This window comes from Apostichopus japonicus, chromosome 9, assembly GCF_037975245.1.
Source record: "Apostichopus japonicus isolate 1M-3 chromosome 9, ASM3797524v1, whole genome shotgun sequence".
NCBI classification, from domain to species: domain Eukaryota; kingdom Metazoa; phylum Echinodermata; class Holothuroidea; order Aspidochirotida; family Stichopodidae; genus Apostichopus; species Apostichopus japonicus.
Window position 1 is genome coordinate 13,118,239 of NC_092569.1, and position 22,787 is coordinate 13,141,025.

The following is a 22,787-nucleotide window of genomic DNA, read 5'->3' on the forward strand; positions in this document are numbered from 1 at the left end:
ACTATTTCATATCTAAGCAAAACAACAATTTGTGTAACATTAACGACTATTATGATTGCTTTATGTAAGCTTCTTATGTAAGTCTTTTTGCTGATTCTTTTGTATTATGTGTTACGGTATTGTAAATAAATACAGTGGAAAATAAAAAAGGTCTAATTAGTATCCCCTCCTTACACGTAGTGTACTGGTGATAATATATAATTGTACTCTGTCGACTATTTTTTTATACATTGGGACTACAAATTGCTGCCCACCTCACATCCTCTGAGGCACCGAACTGAACGCGATGGTTGGTCTGACTTAAGGGAATGGGGGGGGGGGGGAGGGCGGAGGGCACCAAAGTGCGATACAAAAAGATGGGGTGGACTCACTATTTCTGAGGTGGAGGTAAAGAGGTAGCGTGAGCCTGGGTGTGCCCGGATGGGGTGTATGTGTTTGAACAAAAAGTGTGTTACGAACTCCTCTAAAACCGTAAGGCTGTTGGACTCCGAACACAGTGAGTTTGTACATGGGCATCGGTTGTAGAACCTCCTTGGCTAACGACTTCATAACGTCAAATGTCAAAGTAATCAAAGGTAGCATGATTGCTATTAAGAGCAGAGGAAAAATGACAAAATGGCTGAAACCCTCAAACTCAGATAATTGGTAAAGATGAGTACTCGTTAATCACTTAAAACTGATGTTTATTATAATTTCTTAACGTGTGGTACAAATATGACCAGTTGCTGCTGAGAAGGACTTACAAACAGAAAATACTCAACACATAAACACATAATCGTATATACATAATTATATACTAGACTAACCAAACTACCCTAAGGTTTCGCCAATAATTTGGTCCACATTTTAACTGAAAGTTGATGACACTTTACTGCAAAAATCTTCAAATCTGCAATTTGGAAGTCTTTACAAGATGAGATATACTAATTGAAACAAACATTGGGACATTTGTTTAGACTCTTAGCCAGCCATTAGATGAAACAGCCTTTGGGTAATCTCTTATTGGTTGTCTCTTATTCACGTATTGACAGTACAAACTGATCAAGCCTCGTAAATTTATTGATCTAGTATATGATTACTGCTTTTCTAGAATATCAGCCCGGGGACTGTTTAACCAAAGTGAAATTCTGAGAAAATATAGGATAAACGTTTTCGTTCGTCACATTGAACTTCACGGTATCATTTAAGTCTCCAACGTGTATCTCATTTAACCGCATTTGTAGCATTACATTTCGTGAAAAATGGAACCTTCCCTTTCGAAAATATAATAACGGTATTTAGGAGCATATTTTGTATGACAACTTTTATATTGACTGTAAGCAATTGGGGGTGTCGAATTACTTGGTTTTACCATAGTTTACGTTTATTACGTATGCAAATATGCAAATTGGTTCGCCGTTTTGCTTCTTTCTTTTTGGGAGGGGGAGGAGAGGGGAGAGGAGGGGAGGGATGATTGGAGCATAATAATTAATAATACAAAACCATTATAAGTTTGATTTCAGGACGGCACGTTGACACTCCCCTACCAGCCACGTTGCGTCTTCTGCGCATCCCCAATGTAATGAAATGCCGCCACCACCATGGCCATAGTTGTGAATAACCTATATTAATTGAAACATAATTCAAATATAAGATTATTTGAAATATCAATGCAATTACGATAGCGATATAAGCATATATAATTAGATTTTAATAGGACAATTAAGTATCATCATAGAATACTTAACGAACAGTAACTTGTAAGTATTGTTCCTTTAACGCGTACACGATCAAAGCTAACGTTTTGAAATTCCCTTTCAAAAAATTATAAAGATTCTATGAACTATTTGAACACATGCAGTTGTCATCGACCAAGTTCTAGTGCAACAGTAAACATGTTATTTGAGACCATAACAATTTTTACAAATTGAGTTTTGTGTTGCAAACGGAGGACTGTTTATTAGACTATGTAGTCCAGCTACTTTCATTAATGAGCCTCTTGTGTTTAAAGGGTCATTCCTATGAAAACAAAAGTAGTGTAGACAAACAACCTGGATTGCTATAGTAGTATTTTCTGTCTCCAACATATTGCACTTAATTTTGTGGCTAAATTCATACTGTAACTGATCCCAATTTTGGATAGTTAGTTATGACAGAGGCGAATCCACACACATTCTCAAATATTAACACATTTACAACTCATATCACAATTTCAAATTTTATCTATCTATCGGTGTGTCTGTCTATCTTTCTAGCTGTCTATCTGTCTGTCTGTATGCATGTATGTATATCTATCTACCTAGCTATATTGTGGAGTGTATAATGTTACTTACTTCAAGTTTATGAGGTCCAAATCTCATTGTCTCTCGCTCAATACGAACGCCTTTTCTTCTAAATGGGCGCAGACCCACCCAACTATTCACCACTACGGAATTCTATAAAGTGACGTAAAAGAAGGTGAAATAAAGAAAATAGTCAACTTGCAAGGCAAACCGATAAGACAGAATACAAAACAATATTATATTAGCGGTATAGTAAATTTATAGAACGCTCAAATATGTACGAGAGTAGAACGCATCAGCGTCCAGATCAAGAATGTGTCACGACCCTCAACCGTCCCACACCCGGTGTCCCCCTCCCCAATCGGTCCCCTCCCCACCCAGTCTCCCCTCTCCACCTAGTCTTTTTGTAATAGTGCATTTTGAATATCACGTTTGAGTTAAAACAATATTGCGAGATACGGTTGGCTCTAAAAGTCCCCTTATCTCAAAGCGAAACAGAATTTGATGTTGGCAGGGAAAGGGAGGTGAGGGGAGAGGGATGTATAGGGAAGAAGGGAGAGGGGAGAGGGGAGAGAAGGAGCAGGAGGTGTTGTTCATGTAAAGAATTTCTCATCATGTAAGTGAAATATATTGGGGTCGATTTCGCATCATTGGCATCCACAAAGCTCCGTTGGATAATATTGTCAAAATTAAGAATTAATGCCATGTCAAGATTGAAGTAATACTCATGCATATTTAATGTATAAGACTATTTAAAGAATAAGTAGAAATTGATGACGTCATAATAAAAGTTATATGCTGTCAGCAAGGAACTATGTAAGTCAAACTCTGTGAAGTTGATACCGTTATATCTGGTACTAGTTTAGATGCCCTTTTCAGTATGCCCCTCTGTATTCCAGGATCTGGTTTCTCTGACCACTTTCCTGGGAAGGCAGTACCTCCAAGTACGACTTCATCGGCTCTATAATAAAAAAGGATAATTTCTTGTTAGGGCTTATGTTATTACGAAAATATAACAATAAAGAGAAATTTCACTATCTTATATACATATTGAAGGCTTGTAACATGAAAATATGTTAAAAACCTGAAATATATAACCAAGCAACTCTGTATGATTTAAAAAAAAATAATATTATAAATATATATAGTAAATCGACAATGTGACAATTTGGCAATGTTAATACCACTCTATACTGTTCTCATATATCATGCTTCCAAGCACTCATACTGACAGTATTTAAAGTAGGTACAGTATACCTAACAACTATCTACGGCAACAGGATATTCATAGTGATAATACTGTCAATACGAGTGCTTTGAAGCGGGTGATGATAGTACAGTATGTATGTTATTGTCCCAATTTGGTGAACATTATGAGATCTGCGTCGTTAGTTCGCCATTTCGCTGGTTCTTCTCTTGGGGGAGGTATTAGAGGATTAATTCAATGCAGAAAATATTGGATAACAAAAAGTGAACGTAATTTTTCTTTTCATTTGCAAACATCTGAAGATTCATTGTTTAGAACTGTCATCGTTTTAAGAGGGAGCTATTCAAGAATTCCTGTAACCGTCACGGTATGGTTCCAAGGTACCTTAATTATAGCTTTCCGTATTAACGTAGGCTATTTGTCGAGTTTGGTATCAATAGCTTCAGGCTGACAAAGTTAACTGATCGCAAAACTGAGTATTAAAGATAATGGACAGGATTTAAAAATCGTTTAAATGCGTTCTTAATGAAGTTTCACCGATGATCACTGACAACCCTTACCCCTCTCCAGGAAGGTAGCGGGGGGGGGGGTGATGTAGTCATGACCAAACAAAAATCGTCAAAGCAAAATCGAAAAGAATGGGGCAGTGGATACGTGTATATAATTCGTTCGTATTTGATAATACCACGTCTAGCCGTCCATTATCCAATAACAAACTTAACTGATACATTAAGTAAATGTTAATCACGACGACACACATTTTTGCAACATATAATGCTTTCCAAGACAGAACAAATCCGTCAGAGTACAAAGCCTCTTTGGGCGTGCATAGGAATTCAACGGTGGTGGATGGGGAGGGGGGGATGGGGAGGGGGGACTTTCAAGAAGGGGGACGAACCCATATGGAAAGGCCAGAGGCAAAGTAAGGATTTTGTAAAAACGGGTGGGTCACTGGTATCATTGAAACAAATATCCATGAAGAATGTCTGACGGTACTCTCTCGCTTCCCCCCCCCCCGGCCCCACCCCTCAAAAAAATAGACGTGAAATGGTGGATCTTGAGGTATTTTTAAATAAAACCAAAACTGTTAGCAAACTGCGTATCCCTAAAAAAAGCTTGTGTTAGAGAATTTGTAAAAGTAAGAGAGCCTGACCTTTCGATCCTAGCAGGATCTTCTTCAGAGGCTAAATGATAAGTAACAGTAACAGAAGGGACGATTACACACACAGATTACAGACAAGTTAATGAGCATGGTGAACACAAAAGAGAAAGATGTAAGAGGATTAGTAGACAAGGGATGGAGAGAAGAAAGAAACCAATAGAGGAGAGGTATGGTGGGAGATAAACTGTAGAGGTACAAAGAGAGGATTAAGGGAATAAACCTTAATATAATCCTTAATATAAATTAAGTCTACTACATAAAGAAGCTTAAACTGCGAGGTTGTGCTATTACGTACTCTCTATCATTTGTGCATACTTGAAAAGGGGCTATGTACCCGTAGTAGTGGTCTTATTCTAATTCCTCGACTAAATCTACAACATCCTCCGACTAAAACAATTTCCCCGACTGACGATGGAAGATGGGGACCACCACCCCCCCCCCCCCCAACTTGTGCACGCCACGTAATTAAATAGGCCCTAGTTCACCGCCTGTAGCCTGTGCCACTGGAGTAATATTCGCCGGGATCCACGAACAAATTTGCAGGACGGTTATGGGATGATTCCGGAGAAACTACATTAGCTTTACATTTCTTTCGGGCCGCATCAACCTCCCCCTCACCCCCCCCCCCCATCTGCTATTACCATACAAAACGCATATATTGCAGGGAAGACAAGCTAACACTTACCTAGGAAAGATGTTGATATTGTACGGCTCATCGTTCATCACAAAAAACATCTTCTGGGTAATGTTCTTGACCTATTAAAAGTTGAGAAAAGATAAGCATGAATCTAGATGCCATGGATGTAAGACCATAAACGAGCAATATATATAATAACTTAGATGTTAGGCAAGGTTAACGACAACCTTTATTTACCTCACATAAGTTTGCGACGCGTTATCACCATGGTCGATGGAAACTTGCAACCATTGATATCGAGAGACAATCGGGCCCCCGTGAATAATCATGGATCATGGTGAATTCAAATAAATTAATGCATTTAGTATTCGTGTGATTATGGAGGTAGGGTAAACTACTCCCATGAGGTGATATACGTAATCTTGTAATGCTATATATGAGAATGGTAATTAAACTAATAATTGCATTTGCCTGCAAATACGCAGTATTGTAGTGCCCGTGAAGTGCTTGCAGTATTGGGCAGAACTTTTCGATTGCTCATTGTGTTTTTTGGGGCGGACAACACACCAGGGAGTACAGTCATGTAGGTACCTACAAAGTTAGGGCGCTTGTGAGCGCCGTGACAGGCACACATTAAGTTGCCTAAGCAGTTAGTCTCTGAAAATGCAAATGTACAAAGACTATGTGAAACTTGTTTCGACGTTCAACGTTCAGTCATGTAGGTAACGTTCACTTGGCAAGCAATGCCAATATTGTAGCGCACGGGCACTACAATAAATAGGCACTTTGATGGGCTGGTTAGGCCTTACGTATAAATCTCACCGTAACTAGTTGCCCCTGAAGTGGTAGTAATTCCACATCTTCCGTTAGTTCAGTTGACCCTATTCCAGTACAGTTCACAGCAACATCGTAATACTCGGCAAGCTGAAAAGAGCGTTTTCAAAAGCATGTAATCATAATGCCCAAAAAGGTTCAACGTGTACCATGGTAGACGACATTGGCTAGTAATAGCCAAGAGTTTTAGGCGAAAAGGAGGGGTGGGATGGGGGAGATTGGGGTGGGATGGGAGAGTGATTGGGTTACTATGGTATGCGAATTAATGGGGAGTCTGATCTAATGCCCACGTAATATGGCCAAAGGGCTCATCCTCGCCATCTAAAAATGATTTATAGTAAGTATTCATACTTAAATAAACCTCCAGAAATAGTTCCTTCCTTCAAGAAACGTCGCTACCTAATTTGAAAATGTGTGTAAGAGTTACCCTAGTATAGAGTCAGTGTTCCTCATTTTTAGATTTGTATGTAAGGAACGTCGGGGAAGCTGTATGATTTAATATAATTCCAGTCTATAGGGCTCTTTAACCCACTAAACTATCTCGCCTGGAAGCTGTATGATTTAATATTATCCTAGTCTATAGGCTGTTCTAATTTCCTTGTAAATTTAGTAGTATAGTTATACGTATTAAACGTAATCCCTTTAAGTGCTGTGAAAGTTCAGCCACTGTGACTTACTCTGCTAAAACTTTCAATTTTTTCCTTCACGATGACACAATTCAGTCTTCTAAGCCTGTGAGGAGAGACACAAAATAATGGTATTTTATCCATGGAATATAGACCCCGTAAAAATAAGTTCCGTGATCTAACAGTTGAAACTTAATGTCACCTGGAAGTTTCCGTACTGACATAAGACCCCTGAAAATCCTTGCTTTAAGTTTAGACTGGATACTGTTTAGAGTCGATACTCGAAATCGTTGGATAGCTGAGCACATGTGTACTTTATCGTGATTTGGTGGTATTTTACGAAAAAGGGGAGAAAGAATCACAAAAATGGTTGAATTTAACGATCAACGTTATCTATAGTATAGGCTATATAGTACTTTCTCATTGAGCCAATTAAAGTAAACCTCACTCGTTCATCATCCATGGTAGATATTTCTTAGCAGAACATATGACAGAGGTAAAGAAAAATCCATCTCTGCAGAAACAAGAAAAGGAAAAGAGGAATTATTGACTGTTCCTTGCCTTTGTCAGGTAACTTGTCAGGTTTGCACGCATATGATTGAAAACAAAAACATAACGTTTTGGTGTTGTGGAACTTTCGTTATAACAGAAACTGATGTTTGTCTCAATATCAACTATTGGAAGGGACATATTATTTGTAGTGTTACAGTGTTAGAATATCACCTGATCACAGCAAACTTGCCTCCTTTGGCATATGTAGTAGACGATCTTCATGGAACTTGATAGACATTGGATAATAAAGTGTGCTAGTTATTGACACATACCAAACGTTTAAGTTCTTTACAGACCCTCATCAAGTTAACACTGTTTGGACACCTTATTGACACTTTTTGAAGTTATCGAGAACATTTGAGGAGATCACATTTATTTTGATATATGCCGCCCGTACGTCAGAAACATCGAACAACATTACGCTTACTTTGTCATTGTAGCTCTATAACATGCTCCCTCACACCTACAACCCCCCCCCTCCCGACACCCCCCCCCCCCCGATTAATTTAAAAGTACGATTTAGGCCAAGGCAACATCAAGCAATGATACGTTTAAGTTCCGAATTCAAAAGTTTAGTTTGAGGTGATGTACGATCACGTGACATAAGTGATCCTGTCGGCCAATGTACGCGAAGTTGTGTGAAACGATACGACACCAACGCAACGTAACGTAATGTTAGTGACATACAGAGAACACATCAGTTACTACTGTAAATCTTTAAGTTTTGTACCAAAGTAAAAACTGGATCGTGCTAAAAATCGATAGCATGTGCTATTAGGGTTACAGTAAGAACTGAGGATAGGTGTAATCCCAACAAAACCAGTTGTTGGGATTACACATATCCTCAGTTCTTACTGTAATCCTCATAGCACATGATATACCGATTTATAATATTTTATTAGCACGATCCAGGTTTTACTGTGGTACAAAGTTTTAAGATTTACAGTACTAGTTACTGTAATCTCTGTTTGAATTGGTTGAAGTAACGCAACCCGACGCAATGAAATACAATACAACGTGACATAGCTCAGTGTCTTATTTAAATTGAAAGAAGCTCCAATCAGAGAGGATCCTTACTTAGCTTCCGGTGCAAAGAGGTCAATCTCTCGTCGAGTTACTTTGCGGAAGCCAAGGCAAGCATCTTTCCAGTCCGGATCTTCCTAAAAAAAATATATATATATAAAATGATATGTCAGAACAGTATATTGATGTCTCATGAAAACAAAAGGCCCATGAACAAGCTGCACCAGTTTTTTCTGTGCTATGGGGGGGGGGGGGGGAGGGTGACAAAAAGTCATTTTGTTTCGACAATTTAGTCGCAATTTTTGTGAAGCAGTTTGAAATTAAATATACCGGGAATGCGTACGGAAACATCTAATGGACCTTTAAAAATGGCGTCTGGAGGAGCAAAGGTACTGATAATGAGTATGAACTATGGTGGTAAGAGTTGCACAGAAATTCTGGGAGAAGAAGGAGCGACAGGACAACTCCCCAGAGTTATGACCCCCCCCCCTCCCCATTGAGAAACTTTGTTTGGTGAATACTCCAAGACTTCGTTTATGAAAGCCCAAGTTAGTGCACCCACCATGACAAAAATGACAGAATGAATTTATACCCTGGACGGTATAGAGCGATTGTGGAAAGTGTTTGAAAAAGGGACGGTGAAAACCATTTCTTAAATCAATCATGTCAACACCTTTAGTTTTGTGTGAATTATAGATACAATTCCATGTCAAATCCCAACTTTTTTTTCCACAGCCTCTCAGCTGGTACTTTGCCTATGGATTACAACATATTGTGGAGTGTTAGCTCTGGTTAACGCCGGTGCCTTCAAATCATTATAAGATCCCCGGTTCGAGTCACTCCCAGATTAATGTATGTCGTCCAGTTAAAGAGTTGTTGACAATTGACAATTCATAATCATGGACGTTAACTATGAATGTAAGAGACTGACTTCGGTCAGCTAATTGAGGCTTTGATAAGCCAATGAGGCTTCTTCGCGAGATCTGCTTGCAGGAGGATCGAAAATACATACATACATACAACAGCGATCCTGTAATTGAGGATAATAAAAACATGAACTGGATTTGCATGCAAATACGCAGTAGGCCTATTGTAATGCGCGTGGAAGTGCTTGCGGTATTGGGAAGATCTTGTCGGTTGTTCATGGTGTTATTTTTAGGGGGCGGGCAACACACCAGGCAGGGGAGTATAGTCATGTAGGTACCTCAAAAGTGAGGGCGCTTGTGAGCGCCGTGACAGGCTCAGAATAAGTTGGCTACCCAGCTAGCCTCTGAAACTGCAAATGTACAGAGACTATATGAAACTTGAAGTTTCCGCGTTCAGTCATGTAGGTATCGTTCACTTGGCCAGAAATGCCAATATTTGTAGCGCGCACGCGCACTACAATAAATACATCTCCCTGTGTGGAGAGCAGTCTCTTTACCAAGGCTGTACTAGATCAATTGGTAAAGCTGTGTGTACGGATGTCAATAAGTGCCAGGATCGAGCCTGTCTGTAGATGAGTGTTTTTTTTAGCTTACCTTTTGTTTTGGGAAAAAATAGTATCCACTAATTAATTCCACACCTAATTTGGTAGCATCTCCAGTCTTAATGATGGATAATAGATGATCATAAGTTGCCTTGCCCCATTTCCTGAATTTCAAAGATAAATGCGAGATAATACAATTTACATTCAGCGGGCATAAGTGAATTCGGCTACGACTAGAACATTGGCTGAAAACATCGAATAAACTCTGAAGAACAAAAACTTATGAAATTAATCTTACAAACAAATCTTTTCCTAGTTAATTATTCGCACATTTCACTCCGTTTGTTTGTTTTACGTCCGTTCGTTCGTTCGTCGTCCCGTACGGTCGGTTGGTATTTAGCTGTTCTTGTTTATAACAAAATTAATATACAGAAGATGAGAAAATAATACGAGATAGAGAAAATAATAAAAGTAATAATATAATACGAGTAGGCCTAAGAGAAACAATTAGGTAATGTAACACATATTACAATTTCAACTGCTACTGTTACCATACCATCATCGGTTGAACAAACATACCCAAAAACTGGATAAGCGCTTCAAACCTTGGCTTAAATTTCCTTAATGCTGGCTTTTCGAACCTTCAGCAGTTCAAAACTTGGAACAGCGACGAAAAACCTGCAGGGTTTTTGACCGATAATTTAGATTTATCGCCCAATATTTTAATCCAGGGTTATATCGAACTATAATCTAAAAATATGAACCGATAAAATCCACCTTTTATCGAACTGATAATCCAGCTTAACTCAGAATCTTTATACATGCGTGTCAGTGTGCTGCATTGATTATATACAGTTATATATACAAGCTATACTTTGTACCGTTACGGAATAATTTTACCACTGCGAAAAGGCTGCGTCACCCACTGGGATTCAGTAAGCATATATACCTTGTGTAATTGGTTGTTTATTTATTAGGTACTATCACTATCTTGTGCAAAGAAGGCGACTAATAAACTTTTATTGCTTGTATTTACCATACGTAATTAGTTGAGTTATGTAGCTACTATATACCATATATGCTGTACCCTATATACATGTTGTAGCGTACGGTATTCTAAGCTGAGCGTTATGTTCTGGTTTGTGAGCAATCGATAGCAATATTATTGCCATCCCCGAGAGAAAAATTTGATTCTGTATATCAATCGGGCGGTTTTCTATGACCAGGACGTTGCTGTATCTCTCTGCTCAGACCTACAAACATCAATACAAGAGGTCTCTGCTTCTGCACTGCAGATTGTCAAACTACAATTTATTCACTAAAGATCACCAAAGTGTTGATTATTTTAGCCACGTAAACATTAGCAAATATTAATTACAAATTTCAGACTAAATTACCAATAAAATTTTCAGATCTCCGTGGTGGTTATTAGTAATATTTACCAAAAGTAAGTTAGAGCACATTTCTTAAATCATTGGCACAATTTGCCCAAGTGTTAATACTGTCACGAAGAAAGCACTTTATTTTGCTCGTGTGTACATTATTATAGGCTATCTTGCCTGTTTTACCGCTATACAATGTTTCTTTGTTTAATCACTGGAGCTGTTAGAGTAGCAGCTCCCTGGTTAAGGGGTCGTTTTTAATGCCATTCGAGTACATGTTTTTAGACATGAAATTTGGGGTATATTTTGAAACAAGTTGCCAGGAAGAATCCTTGCCTAATTTTATAGCGTTTGTCAGAGGCGTTGTTTTTAGGGACTCCTGCAGAAGATCGGCATGATGCACTTTCGGCATGAAACAGTTCATCGTTCCCGTTTAGCTGCGCTTCGTTGCCCCTGACGCAATGCGTATAGTTTAGCTACGCTGCTATATAGGGAACTTGCGCATTACAGAATAGCTGAGCCGTGATAGTGTTAGTTCATGTACGTCACCCGTGTATCGTGTGTGTGTATGTATGTGTGTGTGGTAGGCTACTTACTTTTCTTATTGGCATGAAGTGTTCAGACTGCCTTATACCTGCAGACGATGCAGTGGCGTAGGAAGGTACTTTTGAATGGGGGGGCTGAAGACTGATGGCCGGCCTGGGGGAGGGGTCAAGGGGAGGGGGTGTCTCCCTCCCCTTTGGAATTTTTTGCATTTCCAGGTAGCCTCAGATGCAGTTTGGTGCAATATAGCACACTTCAACACCCACTCCATTTTGTAAACTTAATTTTGTATTTTCACCTGGCCTTAGATGCAATTTGGTGCTCCAAATGAGATTTTTTTCTCATTTGGAAATGAAAAAGGGGTTTTCTGACTTGCGAAGCGGGGGGGGGGCGGAATGATACTTCCGCCCCTCCACATTTTTCACTGGGGGGGGCTGGCGCCCCCAGCCCCCCCGGTTCCTACGCCCTTGAGACGATGCATGCTTTACTAGCTTTATTTCTTCACGGAACGACGCACCAACTACACGAGTGAAAAGACGATTCAGTCTATAGTAAAAATTGACTGGTTGTAAATCTTAATAGTTAACACATCAACCATAGATATTTGTCTGGATATGGGCATATTTGCAGGTCAAGAACTAGTACAGTGTTAACTAGTACAATGTGAACTATAGGTGGTACAAGACAACGTACTTTATGGTATGAGTCTGTATACGTCAAAACTATAGATAAGAAATTGACGGAAAAGTAAAACTTTCTTAAACATAACGTCATTATATATGATTTATCCTACCGTAACCTTATGTGTAAAGATTTGACAGTTCGGCAGTCGTGTCGCTGTAGAGGAGGAGTGATTGGGGCATACAATGTAAGTTTATACACAACACTGCCAAACACTTGCACCGTTAACACGTGAAACCGACGAGCAAGCTCCATACAGTCAAGAACCATGCAGTTTCAAAGTATAGGCCTACGTGCTAGCATTATATGCCTAACTGTTCAATTTTTTTTCGATTCTTTTGAATATTTGTATATATGATTTCGGCGCTAACTAGATCTCATTGACACACTAAATATTCATATATTATAGGAGGTTAACGATTATGTATTGCTTCATCCAGCTCCATCCTGAACGTACGTTAAAGCCCACCAACATTGCTTTAAGTAGCCTTTAAACATACAACATTCCACTGACGAACGAACCTTATATATATATATATATATATATGCATTGCTATCGTACATGCAGCCATCGAAAGTCACACTACATACGCAACTACCAGTCACGGCTTAAAATAATTTCCATGATCGTGGCGAACTTACAAGCATAGTTCAGCAGGTGTATCTCCGATCTTAGAAGGCTCCCAAAACCCAGCTGCTCCATCACCAGTGGTATCGGGAGTGAATTTATCAGCAAATATGGTCATTTCGACATCCGGCAACTTTTGCAGAATCCTAAGCGCAGTGGACAGTCCAATAACACCTGCTCCAATAACGGCGACCTTCATTATTGTAATTAGCCACAACTGTGTATAGACAAAGTATACAGACTGGTAGTATAACAATGCATATAGGTTAGTCAGAGTATTTGTTGCACGTTGTGTGCAAAAACGTTATGAAATAGTGTTGAAATCTAATCCAAAAGAAGACAGAACGAAACCAACCCCGATTCATGTTATAAAGTATACCACATTCATGTTATACAGTGCCACACAATACCAATGTTTCATATAGGATGGGCAGATAAGCCTAACGTTTTAGATGCTCAGATCCGATGCGCTGCTGGGTCCTATACCTGCCGAAGGGCGGCGTTAGATTGAAGTAAGAGAACAGCCTATTTCCTCTTGGTTGCCTATATCATTCGAGACGCCAAACTGCGCTACTTGTTTTGCAAGGCCCCGTAAACGAGGGGCGCCGGATTGGCCTAAACTTTATCGACTCAAAGCTGTTGCGCAACTGCATCTGAGGCGCCGCCAGCTTGAGGTGTTGATTACCTCTTGCCGAGTAACTTTTTGGTCGACAAAATTACTACATTTTCGACCGAGGAACCAAAAGCGCCGCTTCTTCTAAGATCCTAGTGCCTCCGGTTGGATCACTGAGCAGCAATTTATGTCCCATCCCAATCCATATGGTAATTGACAAGGAAAAGACAACAAAATATATGAAAAGGCTTAAAATCACGACGTACACGTGTGTAACAATATAATTATTCATGTTATATATCAGGCGCGTATCCAGGATTTTCTTACCCGGGGGGCGCGAATTACTATCTAAGCGGAGCGCCACCATCGGTTGGCGCGCAGCGTACAAGAAAATTTCTGGTTTTGATACCCCCCAGATCACCGGAAACGGCACTTCTCGGGCTTGAAATGACCAACCAGATGTACACTTTTGGCCTGATGACCAAGTATTTCCTAATAGTTTTTTTTTTTCCATCCATAACCTTTTTGAAGATTGTCAACCCGGCACACGTCATGTTCGACCTGATCGCATGTCCTGTGGGTCTTTGCTTTTGTAGGTGATTCTACGTCGCGGCCCACAATACCCGTCAGCCCCACTTTTCAAGGTTTTAAGCCCCAAATTTGTTCAGAATTTGAAAATTCACATTTCTCGTGAATAAACTCACTTCGAAACATACCCATAATGTTGTACAAAATTTCATCTATGGACAACCAATATAGAAAAACTACCTTCAACCCCTAACAGACCGGTCGAAATTACACGAGTAGAGGGAAGTGTGATGCAGAATGTTGGTCAGAAATTTTCGAAAATTCAGACACAGTTAATTTATTGGTGTACAAATATTAAACCTCTTATAACGGCTATTATAAAACTTGGTTGAAGGAAATGAAAAAATAGCAGATATTTCCGAAACCGAACACTACACACATAGGCGTAGGAGGCGCGGCGGCAGTGGCGGAGCTAGGAGTATTGGTCAGGAGGGGCGAGAATGGTCTGTAGGGGCGCTTTCGACACTATCTAAGCGGAGCGCCACCACTGGTTGGCGCGTAGCGCACAGACAAATTTTGAGTAAAGATACTCCCTAGATCGCCGGAAATGACCCTTTCAGGGCCTGGCTAATTTGCAGATAAACGAAGAATAGGGTGTCATCGCCAAATTACACCAACAAAATGTGACAAATGTCAATAAGTAGATGAGAGCGCAATAAAATAGTCAATAATCTAGAATAAGTAAAAAGTGGTAAAGAGCTGAAAAAGGCGCCAGCAGTCCATTTGAGTCCGTCAGGGGGCGCATCCCCCCTGACCGTATGGACGCTCCGCCACTGCGCGGCGGGGGTGCAGCCCCTAATTCGCCATTACTAATGTAAAAGAAACTTTTGACATTATTGGACCTCCATGCTTTCTATACATCTACATGAGACATGTCGTTGTTTACATTAGCATCCCGCGGTATACTGTGCAATTTGAACGGACCGTACGGTAAATGATGACATGCGATGTAATAACCGATGCTTGCTTATATGATATTGACATTGACACGTTGAACGCGCGCTTCGCGCGCGAAAATTTTTGGTTATTTTTTCAGGCAAGTCGGACAGTTTTGAGGATTTTCATCCTGGAACGCCATTTTCATGCTCACTGATATGATGTGATATCTGCTGTTTGCGTTACAAATTCGAACAGGCGCGTAGCGAGGAATTTGCCAAGGGAGGGGCGAAGAATGTAGGCAAATTATCTAAGCGTAGCGCCACCATAGGTTGGCGCGAAGCGTACAAGAAAATTTTGGCCGAAAATGCCTCCCAGATCGCTGGAAATGGCACTACCCAGGACCATTTGTTAGCGCGAAGCGTACAAGCAAATTTTGGCCGAAAATGTCTCCCAGATCGCTGGAAATGACACTTCCCAGGCCTTGTAAGTTGCATCTAAGCACTTTCTATTTCGAAATTACTTAGCGATATCATTTAAAAAATGCTGAATGGGGGGGGGGGGGGCGGTCGCCCCCATCCCAAAATGCGTCATGTTCCCCGACGACACGGTCGAGTTCGAGACCAGCCACAGTTGGTTTCATAGCACAATTCTACACACGCGTTATGATAGACCATATATAGTATATATATAGATCATTAGTGAGAGAGGAAAATGGAAACGTCAAAAAAATGGAGTTGCCGGTGTAAGGGGTAGGGTGAGGCACACTTTTACGAAATCATTGATCCGTCACTGGCTACCCTTCAGCGCTGTAATGATGTCACTGTTTCTCTTTCTCTCCCCGGTGTCTTCGCGTTTTTCTTTTACTCCCTCTTTTTCTCCTTCTTCTCTCTTTCTTCTTTTTCTTTTCCCTTCCTTCCTCTCCTCCTTCTCTTTTTCCCCTCTTTTTTCCTTTTTTCTTCCTTTTTTTTCTCTCCTCTTTTTCCTACCCGGGGGGCGCGCGCCCCCAACGCCCCCCCCCCTGGATACGCACCTGTATATATATAATAACAACGTCCGTATTAAAGACGATTAACGATAATACTACTGTTACGGTGTTACCAGTAGCATTTTCTAGACCGACTGTTTCGGTGGGCTACACGGACAACCAATCCGTCGTGAATCTGGACTACATTGAAAACGAATTAATCGGCGACTAGTCGCCGACTCATCAATCGCCGACTACCGGGTTCACGACGAGAGTGACCACATGGAAAACTCATTCGTGACTGCTCCGGCTACATAGGCGACTAAAATGGCCGATTCTACAGTAGCACTAGCAGTTGCTGCTATATGATTAGTTAAACGTAGTCGACGACGTCGAAGATTATCGCCTGTGTCTATCCACAAGAAAGTACAGTACACTAGCAAATCATAAATCATGTTTCACCGGGCTGAATATTTTACCTGTAGTGGAAAGGGCTATGCAATTTTCGCTCGAGCAGCAAATTTCACTGTCCTTAGTTTGTATCCCTTGTCATTGGTTGTATATAATACAGGGTGTTCCCTCCACATTTCAATCATCTCCTTCTCCTCTGTCCATGGGTCAGTCATCTTGAGTACATCGCCCATTAATCAGCACTTGGAATACCTCCAGTTGTATTGCCGACGATTCAGTCGAGTTGTGAACACGGCTACATGTACGACGCGACGACTACTTGACGGCCAACTCGGACAACTGATTACTGTGCAGATTCAATTTTTGAATCTTCTACAACAAGTCGGCGACCGGTCGGAGGCGGGTCGCCAACGAGTTGGTCGGAGTTTTGTACCTGGCTACAAACGCAACTGATTAGTTTTGGATAGGGAACCCCCACTCGCCGACCGGTCGGCGACGAATCGGTCGTCCATGTAGCCCCACCTTTAGGAGACGTGCCAACCATTCAGGGTCATATGACGTGACGGTCCTTTGTAGCACTCAACTCTTATAGAACTCCTTGGATGTGTATTCTATAACAAATAATGTAATGATCATCTCATAGCTACCACATAATCTTGTGAAAAGCTATGCGAATAATCGAATAAATTACCGCAATTTTCAATTTCAAAATTGCCATTTTAAGTATTTTCTTTCAAAACAATGGAGATGCAGCTGAACCGCACTCAGCTTATCAGGACTGTACACAAGTGTACATATAGAACACAAAATATGTTAGGAAACTGCTTATCCACTTTAGAGCCTGTGTAAGAGAATGTGTACAAGTAAGTGCATGGGCCTGACGCTTTGATCCTGGCAGATGCTGAATGACAAGTAACATATACTACAAGGGACAAATACAAACACATATACAGACAAGTTAATGAGCAGGGTGAACACAAATGAGATTGATGTATGAGGATAAGTGGACGGATAGAAGAAAGAAACCAATAGGAAGAAGAGGAGAGGTAGGAGATAAACTGAAGAGGGGCAAAGAGACGATTAAGGGAAGAGGGTAGGGAATTAACTGCACAAAGACAGGTGTTACGGAAACGACATGTAAAGAATTCGTATCCGGCAGAAAGAATTTCCAAGGGTGCTAACGCATAAAAGAAAAGATGGACGAGGTTTCGAATGGTATTTTGAATAGTAATATTTCTATATTCTACAAATAATATGGATAATAAAGGTGAATGGTACAAATAAGTGATTAACAATCAAGGCGCCAGATTGAAAGAAATAACTTATCTATTACGACTGGGTCTGAAGTCGATGAACTCGATGGTGTCGTAGAGCGATGATCCGCGATAAAGAGTACTTCGTCAAAAGGCGCGGCGCGGAATTAATAAATGATTAAAAGTTTATCCAAGGACAGTTATTTCAGTTATAAAGGGATCCGCTTCAATTCACTGGATATGGTATTGAAAAGGGAAAGTCCATTCCGCAGTAGAAGTGAAGATAATTAGATAAACTGAAAGTCACTAAAGACTTGAAGATCATTCAGTCAGAACAGAATATAGTAATGATAGGAATAAAACTGGTAACGCAGTGTTACGGCAAAACAATACAGAACCGTGCTATTGGAACGGGGTGAGAGGCGATGATTCCCCAACAACGGCGTATAGACCTCTGACTGGTATCCGGACGCGGTACTAGCGTGGACTGTTACGAGGGCGATGACGTAGAGATGACGTCATCAGTAAATGGGTAGTTGTGAATATGCAAGAGGCAAAGCATGCCCATAACAACAGGAAAGTGTTGAATAGAAAGGTGGAAGAGAGCAAGGTGACAGAGGGGGAAATAGGGGAGATGGAGGGGTGGGGGGGTGGTGGTAGAAGAACGGTTATTCGTGTCCTTCCTGAATGTTGAGCCCATGAGGTTGAATGGTTCGAAGGCGTTGCATCCACAGTCTCTCTCCTGACCTAGAACGACTCAAGAGTTTTTCTCCACACTTTCCTGTGTTTTGTCATTCTGTAGTTTATTCCCTACCCTCTGCATTTTCAGTTGATCTCCTACCTCTGTACAAGTGTACATAGACAAAAAAAAGCTGACCACAGGACTCGTTTTTCCTTAGCAAACGCAAAGGTGCCTTGCAGTTAACAAGCACGTATGGTAGGATATAGGCGTGACGCCGTAAGCAATCCATAGGACAGTAGATGTTTGAGTAGTAGCCAAGGTCCGTGCAGATCAAGATTTTAAGATACGGAAAGGAAATTTCAACAAGGTTAGGCTATCAACCAAACCTATGTAATTGTTCTTTAAATTGATCGTAAATGCCCGTTGTAGTAGCTTATACGGAACGCTTATCTCTTCAATCCGAAAAGGGGTTTAGATAATATGTTAGTAGAGCTTGGTCACATGACCCTCCATTGTTGGTATACGTCTTCTTACTGTGGAGTGACAAGTCCAGCTCGTATCAGATTCGATGACTTTAACTAGCCGGGGAGTTGTTATGGAACATATCGAACGTTAACAACGCCCTGATTTGTAGCGATAACCATGTAAATTTCGTTATCGATATGGCCAGATCCCGTAGTAGTTCTTCCAATGTTATTACTATCACAAACTTTCCTGAACTTCAGCTTATTAGAATTCAAGCATATACATATATTCAAGTATATGAATCGGTTTACAATTATAAAGGCGTGTATCGATCGCGAATTGCGCATGCACGCCTTGAGTGTCACACATACAGGTATATAGTCTAAAGCAACTATGTGAACCGTGTTCGAAATGAAAATAATTCGTGAAATGTCTTATGCATATTGAGAAAAATGGCCTTCAGTCTAAGAATTTTTTTATTCACTGGGCCCTGCAGGTATCCTATATATGGAGGAGTGTTCGGAAATCAAGATTGGTAAGTTTACACTATGACGAATACAGACATGTATGTACTTTGCTATCTACAGTTGTATACATTGCCCTCTATAGCATGTAGCCGCTCCCACGCGACTTGTCAGCTTCGTGTGGAGCTATCGGACAGCTCAGATGGTGAAAGAGAAAATGCGGCTCTCTTACAGAAAGATCTTGATATGTATAGAAATTAATATAATTAATTTCTATATTCTTCTCGTTTGTTTCTACTGCAAATGTATGGTATAGTGTCTTTGTGAATAATAGAGTTGTTGGCAAAACTTATGTGATGTAAGCCATTTGAAACAAAAAGAAGTTTTGAAAGAAATTAATAATCCCACCCTACTACACAAGATCTTACCTTACGCAATCTCGGACACACAATCTCCATGAAGTGGATAAAACGTGCACCTTTAACTTCTTGTACTAGAGATTACACATCAGAACATGAAATATGTATGTATTGTATGTATTTTAGATCCTCCTGCAAACCGGAACTCGCGAAGAAGCCTCATTGGCTTATCAAAGCCGCAAGCTGACCGAAGTCAGTCTCTTACATTAATATTCAACGTCCATGATTATGAATTGTCAATTGTCAACAACTCTGTAACTGGACGACATACATCAATCTTTGGAGTGACTCGAACCGGGGACATTATGATTGGAAGGCACCGGCGTTAACCACTGAGCTATCACTCCTGGATTACTGTTATATTGGATTACCGGATTACTCTTACAGATATCCTATAGATACTATTAACACTTAACGGAATGATAAAACAAAAGCCAGTTCGGAAGTACCAGCAGTTTATGATTACGTACCGGGTCAAATGGGTCGACTGTGAATAGTACCGTCGTCACTCGATAGCTTGTTTACACATAAGTTTACACTATAGCGTTGTAACTCCAAATATCGATCGTTATGTGTACTGAATTATTTTTTATTTATTTTTTCGCAATGGAGGATGAAATATCCATCGATGATATTAAGCTATGGACGGCTAAGGCCTTGAAGGACTTTCTAAGGGAATGAGGACTTAAATGATTGGGAAGAAAAAAGGAACTTGGTACACTTATTTTCGCTGCGAAGAGTTTGCCTCAGCTTGCCCCAACATTGCAAACAACAACGTACTCTGAAGTAGCGACATAGGTGCAGAACATATATTTTGTGCATATTGCATGAATATGATCTGCACTGGTTGAAAAGGCGAAAGTATTTGAAGTCAAAAATTGATCCAAATTCGTTATCTCGTGATCATTCACATACAACAACAAAAATTGAAGATATGATTTTCTATCGTATTAACATATATAAGAAACAATAACATGACAAGCTACGACGATATTTCCCATGTTATAATTCATTGGTGCTAACTTTCTATAGTATTCGCGTAACACTATGCGACAAATTACATACTAAATAATCTTAGCGTTCATACCGCGACTGCAGTATCATTATCACCCCCGGAAGTCTTTAGTTCTGAAGTGTAATGCAAAACTACTCTCCACCTTTTACCACTGGAACCTCCCCTCCCCACACCCTCACCCCCCGTGTTCAATTGGTTATTGAATAGCACACTTACCTTTACAAGAGGACATGAATAAGAACAAAGGAACAAGTGTTACAACCTATCTGGTACCAGTTTTTCTCGATGGCAGCCGCGATTGGTGAGTGTATAAACGGTATACTTTACATAGAATACTGCAGAATCCAATGTGCAAAGTCAGACTGATGTTGGGATTTATACAGGTAGTAGCGGGAGCTTACTTATATATACTTCATATCAGCCTATGTAAATAAGAGCGCTATAGAGGCACTCTTTCTGCATGAATAAACCAGTCTGCGTAGATCATATCTGCCAGGGATGTCAATCCGCAGTCACAGGTAGGGAGGGGTGGGGGGGGGACAGACATTATGCATACAAACAAACATAAATATACATCTGCATATACATACACGTGCATAAACCCATACACCCACACACATATGCATACATACATATACATATATAATATGCATGACTTAAGAGCTCCAATATAAACTCTGTTAGAGAAAGATTCTACTGGTATAAGTTTAACTTGATTGCTTTCTACATAAAGCTTGATTGCTTCCTACTATATATATATATATATATATATATATATATATATATATATATATATATATATATATATATATATATATATATATGTATGTATATATATATATATATATATATATATATATATGTATATATATATATATATATATATATACGTATACATATATATATGTATATATATATGTATATATATATATATATGTATATATATATATATATATATATGTATATATATATATGTATGTATGTATGTATGTATGTATATATATATATATATATATATATATATATGTATATATATATATGTATATAAGAGGTGTGACTGGTAACCCAAAACGTTAGTCGCCAGCTTTTACAACCGGTCTGATAACCACTATCAGTGTTGCAACCCAACTTTACATCTAAAATGAGGTGAAAAGTGGACTGTCAGGCTATAGACTATTCGTAATATATTAATCTGAAATCGAACATAAACCAATCACGGTTCACGGACCAGTGTTTGACTAGGATTTTGATACGTGCTTCCCTCAGACGCATCTGCTCGAAAATGTTTGAATGCAACAGATAAAAATCTTGCTTCCGCTCTTACACATCTGTGATAAATCCTCAAGCCAAAGAGCTGTTATATGACCTTTATGTATTTTGAAGTCAAGTAGAACGTTACTAGATCCCATTGCTGTCACTAATTATAGGCTAAGTAGTATGGTATAGGTCTATCTATATACACACAAACAATGAATTAAAAAGAAAACAATAACTGTCTATAGATGCGACGAGCATGTTCTAACCTTTATGCCATACTTTGTTTTGTATTGGGGAGAGGGCGGTCGTAATAAGTTTCGTGACTGTAATATTACTAATAGTATTCTTATAGGGGGAAAAATAACACAACTTTAAAATAGGATAAGTTGAGAGATTTTATCTCCATATACTTTTTTTATCTCCATATTCTCCATATCCATATTCTCCATTATCTCCATATCTCCATATCTCCATATACATATTTTATCTCCATAATGGCGGAGTGTATAGCCTAGTGGTTAACGCCGGCGTCTCCCAGTCATGAGATCCCCGGTTCGATTCCCCGCCGACAGCAATGTGTGTCGTCTGGCAAGGGTGTTGTTCAATAACAACTTCCTGACATGGACGTTAAATGGATGTGTGCCGAGAGATTGGCTTCGGTCAGCTTGCGAGTCTACAAGCCTCCATGGCTTCTTTCGCGAGTTCCTGCTTGCGGGAAGATCACATATACATACATACATATACTGGTCTATAGTTCCCGAGGATATTGAAAC

General features: G+C 39.9%; 1 protein-coding gene across 2 annotated transcripts; it reads right to left on the bottom strand.

The window, feature by feature from the left end:
- Positions 1-395: 395 nt before the first annotated feature.
- Positions 396-21,149, bottom strand: LOC139973964 (D-aspartate oxidase-like). 2 transcript variants are annotated; one of them, XM_071980858.1, is made up of 11 exons: positions 19,752-20,894; positions 13,019-13,221; positions 9,823-9,934; positions 8,357-8,439; positions 7,176-7,241; positions 6,779-6,833; positions 6,090-6,191; positions 5,316-5,386; positions 3,105-3,222; positions 2,313-2,414; positions 396-1,601 (listed from the first exon to the last, which is right to left on the bottom strand). In XM_071980858.1, exons 1-11 carry the CDS (start codon positions 19,779-19,781, stop codon positions 1,485-1,487), a joined length of 1,059 nt encoding a protein of 352 aa, XP_071836959.1. In that variant the 5' UTR covers positions 19,782-20,894; the 3' UTR covers positions 396-1,484. The 2 variants fall into 2 exon arrangements, with proteins under 2 accessions (XP_071836959.1, XP_071836960.1); XM_071980859.1 differs by lacking the exon at positions 19,752-20,894 and adding an exon at positions 20,974-21,149 and having other exon boundaries at positions 399-1,601.
- Positions 21,150-22,787: the final 1,638 nt, after the last annotated feature.